The 12,117-nt window shown below is 38.6% G+C and overlaps 1 protein-coding gene across 1 annotated transcript; it reads right to left on the bottom strand.

Annotated features, from left to right (window-relative positions):
* Nucleotides 1-3,530: 3,530 nt before the first annotated feature.
* Nucleotides 3,531-11,508, bottom strand: LOC113408292 (OCIA domain-containing protein 2-like). Its single transcript, XM_026661475.1, has 5 exons — nucleotides 11,427-11,508; nucleotides 8,595-8,642; nucleotides 6,986-7,091; nucleotides 5,485-5,572; nucleotides 3,531-3,710 (listed from the first exon to the last, which is right to left on the bottom strand). Exons 1-4 carry the CDS (start codon nucleotides 11,455-11,457, stop codon nucleotides 5,491-5,493), a joined length of 267 nt encoding a protein of 88 aa, XP_026517260.1. The 5' UTR covers nucleotides 11,458-11,508; the 3' UTR covers nucleotides 3,531-3,710; nucleotides 5,485-5,490.
* Nucleotides 11,509-12,117: the final 609 nt, after the last annotated feature.

The following is a 12,117-nucleotide window of genomic DNA, read 5'->3' on the forward strand; positions in this document are numbered from 1 at the left end:
TTTAGGCTTGAAATTAGACGAAGGTTTCTAACCATCAGAGAGGTGAAATTTTGGAACTGCCTTCCGAGGGAAACGGTGGGGGCGAAAGACCTCTCTGGCTTCAAGATTAGGCTAGATAAGTTTATGGAGGGAATGGTTTAATGGGATAACGTGATTTTAGTCAATTAAGTAATAAAGTGCCATCACTGGTAAAATGTGGGTCTGGCTAGAGAATCTTGCCTGTATGCTCGGGGTTCTACTGATCGCCATATTTGGGGTCGGGAAGGAATTTTCCTCCAGGGTAGATTGGCAGAGGCCCTGGAGGTTTTTCGCCTTCCTCCGCAGCATTGGGCAGGGGTCGCAAGCTGGAGGATTCTCTGCGACTTGAAGTCTTTAAATCACGATCTGGAGACTTCAACAGCTGAGTTAAGGGAAAGTGGGTGGGTCAGCTTTTGTGGCCTGCATCATGCGGGAGGTCAGACTAGATGACCATAATGGTCCCTTCTGACCTTTAAGTCTATGAGTCTATGATAATTCAGCATTTAACATTAGACAAGTTAGGGCTTGTATCAATTTAGTCATAGCAGACTATGCTGAGACCTAACATCCAGCTGTAGTAAATGAAGTATTATTACTGAAATGTGCATATAGAAAAAGGTAGAAAAACCATTTGTTACTTACTATGAGATACCTGAAGTTGCCCATGTACTAACCTGCATAGCTGCCTACTGGTACCTCAGTGGACACATCTGATGAATGGTAATATCAAACTCTCTACAAGCAGAATAAAGTTAATTGCCACGGGTGGAAGACAAGCTTTTTCAGGGGTAGTCTGAGACTGTGGAATGAACTTCCCCAAGAACTAAGGACCATCACAAACTTCACCACTTCCTGCTCCAAGTGCAAAGCGCATTTCTTTGACCATGTCTTCTCTAACATAAGCACATAGCAACATGTTTATTTAAAACAAACAAAAAAACACAAAAACATCCTACCAAAACAAGACACTCCATTGCACATGCTTGCTGGAGAGAAATTGAGAACAACAAACATGACAGATGTTAGTAATGTCTCTTAATGCACTATGGGAAGGTGCTCAAATGCTACAGTAATGAGCACAGTATAAGATTGTGTATAGAATAAAAGAGACAATCCTCTTTCCTTAATTAGAAAACTATCAGAGGTTCCAGTATCTGATCTGCAAATACATTAATCTTTCAGAAAATCTTTCTGATGTTGAAGGCAACTGAAAACATTCCCCTGCTCCATCTTGGTTTTTTTTCCCTTTCACATTTAATGGATATAGTAATGATGATACTGTATTTTAGTCTGAAAAAGATGTTAGATCTATTTACTAAGTAATTCTGAATCATCTGCAGTTTGCATATGAGAATTTTTCACTACTTTCACTAAGTTCATTAATTAAATTTGTTATATTTCATTTTGCAAGACTTTTAACCTTACGTTTTCCAAGCTGTAGCATAACATCTGACTATTTTAGTGGGAGTTGGTCAACAAAAACTCTTCAAATGTAGGTGTTAGAGTTCAAATTAGAGTTCATAATAGTAGCTTGTGATGATCTGGGGAATCTGTGTACAACTTATGAATTCCGGTTAGTTTTATGAAATTGTTGTATCACTCAATCATCAATGTGCAGTGAGTCAACCAGGAGCTGACAGCATCCCTGATGTGTATTATCCCTGCATGTTTCGAAGAAGCTATAGAACAAAAAAAGATGTTGATCTTAAGGGCTCCAGCTGAACAGTGCTAAGGAGGGTGCCTGAGCTGGGAGAACAGTTCTACCCAGATGTTCTGACGGAAAGGGAGAATGGAAAATCCCCAAAATGCAGCTTCCACGGGCCTGGGAGTGGGTGTGAAGAACTCTAGGAGGGGTAGAGGGGGGAGGGGCTGAACTGATGGCTGTGGAGGAGAACTGGAGGGGGCAGAGGATGGGCAGATATGAGAGACATGAGAGAGTGCTTCTACCGCAGGGGCCAAAATCACTTTACCCAATAAATGTAGGAGTGAGTAGCGCTCTCTCTCACTCACACACACTCTTTCTCTCTCTCAAAAAATCAAGAGAGACCAAAAAGCACAATACAGTGGGTTTTTTTTTAAATCTCATGGTGTTTTTTGGGATCCAATTCATGAGTTTTGATCTCTTGAGGCAACATGGGGGACCCAGACACAAAGGAAGTTTGGGCAGGAGAGAGGAATAGAGGGGCCTGTTTTGTAGCAACAGGGCAATTTTTAACTATGAAACCGAGGAAGAAAGAGGTGGCCTGCAGAAGAGAGAGGCTCCATGATTTGGAGGAGAAGGTATGTGCATGTGGGGATCTGGACTCCTTTGTGGCTCTGACCTAAACCTGAAGAATGTTCAAGTGTGAAGAGGAACCTGAGGGAGGAAAATGTGTCCAGGTGATTTATTGTTTGTCTAGATCTGGCTTTAGAATATTCTGCAGAGCCTGTGTATCTGCTTACTTTCACTACTGCATGCCCCTGAAGGGATAAACTGTAAAGCCAGAGTACTCACAAGGTGGAATGCTGGGAAAGGTGTGCATATGCAACTGGGGTTTCTATGGGGGGTCAGCACTGGACTGGGGGTATAAGGCAGCTGGACCATGAGGTCCCATTTCTGTGAAAAGGTATCAGAGAGTTAATGCCAAGGAAGTTTTATCTTAGGCTGCTTTCTAGATATATATTTTTCTTATTAAAGAAACTAAATCCTGACTTCCCTTTGTTCCTGATTAAAGCCTGGATTGTCCTGTGGGGATCTGTACACAGAGAGGGTCCTCTGAGTGAGAGTGCTCATGGAGAAGGGGATATTAGCCAGAAGCACAACACTTTTGAACTTAAAAATTCTAAAAGAACAAAGTATTATTAAAGCATTTTTATTAATATGCAAACAGTAATTAACTGGGTTTTTCTGTAATTCATTATTATTTTTCTTTTCTAATGTCAGATTAGAGCAAACCTAAATAACATAGGTTTCTGAGCTCGCTTTCACTTCTTTCCCCAATGTTCATGTTTTGAGAAAGAAAACTTCTTTTTATTAAGTTGTCTATTTAGGAATAATGTTCAGAATGTCTTCCAAAGAGATTTGAATAGACAGGCATAAATAAAATGTCACTCTCCTCTCTTAAGTCCAGATTCAAAGCCCACTGAAGTCAATAGGATTCTTTCTAATAGTACCCAGAGGATACCTATTGTCAAGTATGGTGATACATGCAGTCCTTGCCCAGTACAAAGAGTTATGCAAAACTGATCACAGTATAGGGGGCTTGATGGGCTGCTTAGCAGTGCAACGTCATTTAAATACTCTTGCATTCTTTTTCTTTCATGCAGGACACAAATGCTTCCAATTATGGCCTTTTGCAGGTTGCACTGAGATCAGGTCATTGCCACTTACAAGAATTGCAATATCTAAGTTTTCAGTGGCAAGAGCTAAAATCCATCTAAGGAAAAAAGAAACATACTGGGGTGTGATATCAACAGAAAAAAAATAGAAACTGCATTACTAGAAATTAGCATTTATTATATAGGAAAACTTTTTAAAAATCAACCCAATCCTCACAGTGTACTGGTTTACACCTGACTGTAGGCTTAATTTCTTCTGTCCAGAATAAGCTATTGAAGGAAGAGACTTTTTCTGCAGGATTTTGTCGTCTTTGTCAGTTCTACAATTCAGATACCAAGATATGAAGTAAATTCTTAAAAAGAAGAAACGTGATCTGAAACAAACAAACAAAATTTTTTTATAAAAAATACTGAGCTCTGAGAGCTAAGTTCTCCTCAGACGTACATGTGCATCTGGTGACTTCAGAGGGAGTTCTGCACAAGTCTCTGAGGTAAGAATTTGGCCCTGAATTTGTGTGCAGTACAATAATTTTAATTAGATGTAATCTGAGGGGAAAGTTTGTGCATGATACACATTTTTAGCATGAGAAGAGATGGAAATGCAATATCCACCATCTATCACACTTGTAGCTCATTGACTGTACATATTTTAAAAAGGAAAGAAGTGATCATCAAACACCACAATACTTTGTGCATTCTAATTGAAATGTTCAGTGAGTCTCTAATCTCAATTTTTTTTATGTTTAATTGTATAAAAAAACCCACTTAACGTTTTTCCTAAATTTCAAAGTTCTTCCATCAGAACTGACTCTGGGTACGTGTAAAACATAGTTTTCAAAGCCAGTACATGTATATTAAACAACACAGCTCACAATAATTCCTTTGTCAACAGCTTGAGAAAGGAGATGGCCTTTGCGTTTGGATCTGGGGGTTAACAAACTCAGTCTTTGCCAGACCAGTAGAGTAAGCAAACTAAAATATGCACCAACTCCCGCTCTCAACTTGACTCAAACAACTTGTCAGTGAATAAATGGCTATCTTTAATTAAACATACTATGGACTCTTTATTTTAAGTCAATGGAAATAATCATATGTGAACGAGGCAAGCAAGATTTGGGGCAAAATTCTCAAAAACACTTAATGACTTAGGCACCTAAGTCCCATTGGTTTTCAAGTCGGTTTGGTGCTTTTGAGAATCTTACCTTGTCCCTATATTACTGCAGATTTGGAGTGGAATAATCATGTAGGCTAGGTTCAAATGAGGCCTCACTGTTTACTTACTCCACTGGCTAACTACTGTAGCCACTAAAAAAGGCCATAGGTGTAACAAAATTCCTCCAGACTATTAAAGTCCAGATGGGACGCTCTAATGATGCCACACTTCAGCCTAATGTCTTCTTCAATGATAATACAACATTACATCAACATGTTTCATTGTGAATACCATGCACTGACAAAATCCATCAAAATCACCCAGTTTTGGGTCAATGAACAGGATCTGCTAAGATATCCCTCTCAATGTCATTCACAGAGATTTTAAAGGGAGAGGGAACCCTTTATGATCATCTAACCTGACTTCCTGTATAACATGGGCCAAAGAGCCTCACCCAATAATTTCTGCATCAAACCCACACTTTCTGTTTGAGCTAGAGTATAGTATTACATGCAAACAGTAAGGACATTATTTACTGTTCATGTTCTTAAAACATCAATATTTCAGCTGTATTTTTGACATACCAAAAATGATCAGACCATAAATGTTCAAGTTAAAAAAGATATTGGGAACAGAAAACAGCATTCAAACTAGAAGAGAAATATTTATTTCTTTTCTTCTAACTTACAACTAGCCAGAGAATCCCACTGAATTCTAGCTGGATTAAAAAAAAAAATAGTGCTGTTTGTATGAGCATTTTGGAGCTAAATTAGGAGTTCCTCAGAAGTGGGAATTTAAAATTAATGTTAAATGTATGTAAAGAGAAACTGTAGAATCAAGGTTAACTTCAGAACCATAAATAGAATTCCTAATTATCAGTCTTTCATCTCATGAAGTTTATGTTTATATTGTATTGTGGCAAGTGTTTTAAACTAGAATACTGTTCAAAATAAAGAATAAAATCAAAAGCTTCCTTAAGATTCAAATGTGTGTACCTGGGATTATGAAGCTGAAGGCTTTGAGTTTTCCTGTCCATTAGATCCAAAATTTGCTTCGCATTCCTTGCAGGTATGATGACAGGGCCTAAAATCAGGAGGAAAATAGAGCATTCAAGATTTTTGCTCATATTTCTCTAACACAGCTGTCATCTTTGTGTCGTATATTGGTAAGTATTCTTTTAGAAGGAATTTGTTGAACAGGCTTTATAGAAGGAATCTCTTGTTGTTTTCCATTCATCCGATTTACGTTCTTCAGTCCTTCCAGATGTCTTATGGTATGGGATGATGTCTGAATGTCCCAGCAAAACAACCTTATTATTCTTATGTATTGTTTGTTTTCAGTAGTGCCCAAAATATAGTAGAGCTTTCCAAGCAGGAAAAGGAAGCATGATCCCTGAAAATAGGAACTCACAATCTAGACAAGACCAGTGGGTAAAGGCAAGGGTTACCAAGATATAGATGGCCAATTGGCCACATCTTTGTAATACAGTGTTGTATTAACACAATAGGCTTTTTTGGGGGGAAGCGGGGGTTTAAGTGGGGGAGGGAAGATTTTATTAAAAAAATATTGGTTTACGATTTTTAAATTATTTCAAAATACCCTTCCAATTTCCCATTATCAGTCAGCTAATTTACATAGGCATCACAGCACAAATGAGCTTTCAGAAGGGATTTTACTACAGAGAGGTGGCCTTGTGGATGAGCTTTTGGAAATGCATTTCCTATGCGAGGAGCAGTGTAGTACACATGGACAAATTGAGGGAGATATCATTGGCTCAGGGGAGGAGGTGGGAGTTAATACAAAATGAGATGTGGGTGAGAGCAGCATTTGGCTTTGAAGGCAGTGACAACAAACTTGAACTTGATGTGTTGGACGGGGGAGCAAGTAGAGAGATTCAAAAGAGGGGATGACATGGTCTGAGGTAAGGAAAATGATCTTAGCAGCTGCATTTTGTATGGATTGGAGACAGGATGGGTGTTCAGGAAGCTAGAGAAGAGGAGGCTGCATTGATTATGGCAGAGAATGATGAATTGTAGGGATATGAAGATGTGGTCCAGGAAAAAGCTGCAGGATTTGGATACATACATCTTGGACGTATGGAACAAAGGAGAATTCAAAGGTGAGTTACAGGCCAGACGGATGGGATAGATGGTGTGATATTTAATGGCACCAGACAGAAGGTAAATTGCTAACTGTTGATCTTTTATAATTAGTTAGTATATAGAGAGGCTGAGGATTTAATCCTTTAAATTACAGGATTATTTATGTCTTCCAAACAATGCAGATTACATTGAATTTAATTTGTATCTTTCTAATAATTACCACATAATCTGGAACGACATAACTGCAATATATATCCTTAGGTATAGCATTCAAGAGTGCCCTATGAGCTGAAGCAAAAGGTTTAAATGTATGCTGTAGCTGCCTCTCTCTCTCATTCTATTTTCAATAACTATGTTTTGATCTAAGATTAAGTGATCTATATTCAAGACAAACCTTTTATATTCTGGACCAAATGGCTGAACTCCTATACTCTGGAACTTTCTCTGGCATACTCGTATGTATGACATCGTCCCAATGGCAAGACCAAAGGCACCAGCAACTGTACAAACAGATCACAAAATATTGTTAATTCAAGAGTCTAACTCAAGATAATATTATTTGTCCTTTGTACAGTAAATTGCACTTATGTAGGACTTTTTCATCCCAAAGTACTTTATAAACATATACAAAGATTATACTGTAATAGTGGTAAGTTCTCTTATCACTGAAATGCAACCATCTGTGGAGTGAAACACTGCAGCTGGTTAAGAATACACAGCAACACGGCATAACAGTTTAGATGTAAAAAAGAATACTACATATACTTGGAATTTCAGGGGGAATTTAGATGAGGAGTGTAATAATAGCCCATGGTGAAATTTGACAAAGACATAAGAGTTGACTCCCCCTACCTTTGCAAAATGCCCCATGTTTTTTTTTTATTATAAATAGCTAGGACTTCAGTTTAAGTCTTGTCTTCCTATGGCAAAGGCTTCCTTAATACCACTGGTCTCTGGTTCAGTACTCATTCAAAAAGAAAAACTAATTCTGGCAACACGTTGAATTTTCTGTGGAGGTCTCACATCCAAGTATACACCAAATGAAACCTGCTTCGCTTTTGAAAACAGATGAGATTACGTCATTTAAATGGCGTGGTTGCATTATGTAAATGCAATACAAAACAATTTCTGTGCAAACAATTTTTTTAACAAAATGTTCCAAAGTTAGACACGGAGGATACATTGAATTTGTATTATTATTTCTTTATTTGAGCAGTTACATTGCTGTAATACTTAGAGAATTTAACCATGTTGAGAACGTGTTATGGTAGTCATATGGTATTGCCAGGGCCTTACTGCTGTACATTATGTAATAAACGACAGTACCTGCCCCACAAAAGTTTATCATCTAAAAGACTAGACATAACAGGCAGATAAAATAAGCAAGGTCGTGAGAGCAGGGAGAGAACATGGGAACAAAAGTGTAGGATATTGTAGCATAGATTAGCTATGTCCACAATCAGCAGTCCAAACTCACCATTGGCCTACCCATGATCAGATGGCAGAATTCTGTGTGCATTATGGCAAGATGACAGTTAATGAGGCTAAGGTGGGGAGGTACAGATTTTGATTGGAAGTTTTTCCCACAAGAAAGAGGTGGCATGGGAGAGGTGCTTGTGGAAGAAGCAGACAAGCAGACCATTGAGAATGGTGTTATTGACAGAACCATGGTGAGGGTTGACCTTGCAATAATATAATAATTCAGATAGGACAATTAAAAATTGAATATATACTCTTACTGAAAAAGTCTTCATTAAACAAGCTTTACTTAATAAATTAGTTTGTAAACTTAGTAAGAATCCAATTTACCTAGACTGCTATACTGACACCTTATGGGTTCAGATAAGCAGAAGTTTGGATAATTGACATTCACTAAAACAGGGAGACACACAGTTAGCTCACAAAGGAAGTCTGTATAGTGGAGGTTTGGAAAGTTCAGATTCTACTGTTAATAAATATCCCCCAACCTTTTCTTTCCTTTTAAAATAAAAGTACTGACTTACATGCAATTTTAGGTAATGATCCAAATCTTGGGTTCGATGAGAGCAAGCCTAAAATAAAACGCAATCGTTAAGAATGCCTATCCACTTGAGAAACTCATCATCATCTAACAACATAAGTGGTCTTTTTCTAACAAGCTTTTCTCATTTCTCAGAGCAAGGGCTATACAATACTTAAAAGTATGGTAGCTTTGATTTAGGAAAATACACCATTCCCAAAGCATTCTGGTAATTTCCAATGCAATAATTTGTGTGGTGGCACACAAGTATTAGGGAAAAATATTTTGTGCTGCCATGTGGGGGATAGGAGTCCAGGTCTCTTGTTCAATTTCTTCCTCTTTGGGTCAGCACAAGCTGGGAGATAGCTCCTAGGACCTTTTTTGCCAATGATCAGCCTAGTGTTAACTGTCACCAGATAGAGTCATGTTTATCCTCTTTAATAGGAATGGAGGAGTCACTCTGACATTTGGACTTTTGAGGAGAGAAGATGTAGTTCATGAACAGAGGAGAAAATGGAAAGATTCTCACCCTTCTCCACCAAAATTCCCCCTCTCCTCAAATTGACTAATATGACAATAGTGACTTGTTTCTGATCTCAATTTTGTAGCAGCATGTCATCATGTATTGGTATCTGTGGATGCCCAGCTGACACCATGAGACAGCAAATCAAAATGCAGCATAAGAATTTTTCCACATAATCCTCCAAATGCCTGTGGATCCCTCCAATTTTCCTGTTTACATCCCCTTCACACATGAGCTCACAAGTTGCAACCACCATTCTGGACATTGTATAGAACCTGTTAAAAATACCCAGGCAGGATGACTGACCACAACTGTGTGATGTGACTGCCATATCTAATCTCAGCCAATAAAAGGAGCAGGGGTCAGAATGAGCCAGTCTGCTGTATTTTGTACCAGAACTTGTCTGGTGACCCATCCATTTCTGCAGAATTTAAACAGACAGAATGTGACAGTAGCTCTGAGGGCTACATGATGACCCCCTTCAGTGAGACGGAAGACCCTAAGCAGTGGAACCACTGTGTTTCTGGGGTGGGATGTCAGTGGGAGGCAGGGTAGGGAAGGGAAGTAGGGGTGACAGTGCCAGGCAATGCAGGCAAATTCCACACAGAAGAGTTTGGTGGCAGAGGGAGCATAGAGTGGTGGCCAGTAGATCCACCACTGTAGATTCACATAATGTAGAGGATGCACAGAAGTCCCAGCTTCTTCTAAAGCCAATGAGCAGTAGTATACACAGTGGGGAGGCCATGCAACCACTCTATGCCAAGTGTTAGATTGTGGGGAGGAGGATTTATTTTCCCCTCACCCCTATTAGGTCCTCCGTGCAAAGCCCATTTATTTTCACTTTGGCCAGGTGTTCAGCAGTTGTTTCTAAAAGAGGTGCAAGATGCCCCATTCATCTCAAATAAGTCAAGGCACAATAATGACCATTTAAAATTGGCATTCTTAATTACTTCACTGATGATCATTTTAGCATAAATATCCAGGTACTATGGAAATGTGGGGAGAGTTATCTGCCAAGGGGTGAGAAACCCAGAAAGTAGTTTGCATCTCCTCCATGGGCATGCAGAGTGCAACCAGACTGATTCACTACAGAAATGTAACGTGATACTCCTCTGTACAGATTACACAGCAGCTGTATAAGATCTCCCTGCCCTCCCATTTGGCCAGTATCTCGTTGCATCGAGCCACTATGTGTGTTGGCATACAGTCATAAAAACACTGCCGATGCTTTCTAGACACCAGAATTTAGAGCTACAATGCCAGATTCTGATACCCTGACTTACATAGACTAGTACCCTATTTCACAAGTAGTCCCAATGAGGTCAGTGATGCTTCTTGATTACAGAATGTAAGCGTGAAAGATTCAGGCCCCTCGTATTTGGAAGGGTCTGAATTCAAAAGGAAATACAGTAAAAGCTTTGTTATCTGGCATGTTGGGGGAATGGTGGGTGCCGGCTAATCAAATATTCCGGTTAACTGAGAGTTATACTTTACCAATGGAATACCAATTTTCAAATAATTAGAATACAATAAAATGAATAAAAGACAAAATACAGTAGTACAGTATACAGGTATTCACCAATGCAGTAGCAGTACTGCACTGCAGAGTGGTTGGTTTCTTGAAGCACTTAGGTGTATACAGGTAACCTACTGTATAGAAAACTTTATCTTTTGACACTACATATCACTATGGGCAGCACCTGATGTACACCCAGATCACTAAAAATACACTTACCACTAAAACTATATTGAACATAAGTTAATCTTTCTTTGATGATTTACAAGACACTTCAGGCTCTTGCAGTGCCTCAGGGTCATCATTATCAACATCAATTATCATTGTAGATATAGACGCTGTAATAGATTGGGCTGAATCTGTAATGACCCTATGACACACCCTGGAAGTTGCTTTTTTGAATAAATTCCTGATATCAGCTTGCTTACTTGTCTTCTGCTTCTTTTGCATAAAAGTAGAGTGCAGAATGTGCAATTGCATAACCTCCTGGGCAGTATACTAGTCCCTGTTACTAGACTGAAGATTTTATTGGGAGAGATCAGAAATGCCGGATAATAGAGCTTTCTGGTTGATAAAGTGCCAGATAATACAGCTTTTACTGCATACAGAATGAGGTGTGGCAATGCATAGTTAATTATCAAATCATTATAACAGTGATGGCACTGAGTGGGAAGAACATTCAAATATGAAAAGCAGCAAGCTCTGGGGAAATTCTGATTTAGTGCTGATTCCTGATCAATATGACTTGGGTTCATTTCTAATATAAATAAAATGATACATGTATATCTTCCATTTACCATTGTAAATTAGCCCTTGAGTGATGAGCATGCTTCCTAGCGACAAGGGAAGACCTGAAAAAAACAAACAAACAAAAAAATTCAGCACTTTGCTCACTACTGCTGACTGGCTGAGAATTATGTGCATCTTTTTTGAATTTATTATCCTATCTTCTCCACCCCAGCTTGCTTGTCTCATTCACCTATTACACTTGCTCTTAGACTGTAAGCTCTTTGGGGCAATGACAGTCATTTATTATGTTTGTACAGCACCTACCACAATGGAGCCCAACCTGGTTGTGACCTTTTCGTGCTACTGAAATATAAATAATAACAAAAACTTGCATGACCATAGTAGTATATCCCCTCAAGACAGCAAAACTAAAATGTATCTGACCTTGATAGAAATTTGATTAAATGATGAAACCCTTAGAAGCTTTTCAAATCTTTTCCTTTCAGAATGTCCACATTTAGAGTTGCCATCTGGCCAGCTTTATGCTCACTCTGCAATGAGTTTTGTTTTTGTTGTTGAAACTAAATAGAAAACTTGTTATTTCTTGAAAAAATTCAAAATCAAGATCATATATGTGAAAGAAAATGAAAAGCGTCTCTTGGGTGAGAGTAATAATAGATTTCAAAAATAGTGACATCAGCTAATAATAATGGTTAACTATTGACAATTAAGGGTACAATTCTGCCACTTTTACTTACA

This window comes from Terrapene carolina, unplaced genomic scaffold (assembly GCF_002925995.2).
Source record: "Terrapene carolina triunguis isolate 2854851 unplaced genomic scaffold, T_m_triunguis-2.0 Scaffold6407, whole genome shotgun sequence".
Classification (NCBI taxonomy): domain Eukaryota; kingdom Metazoa; phylum Chordata; order Testudines; family Emydidae; genus Terrapene; species Terrapene triunguis.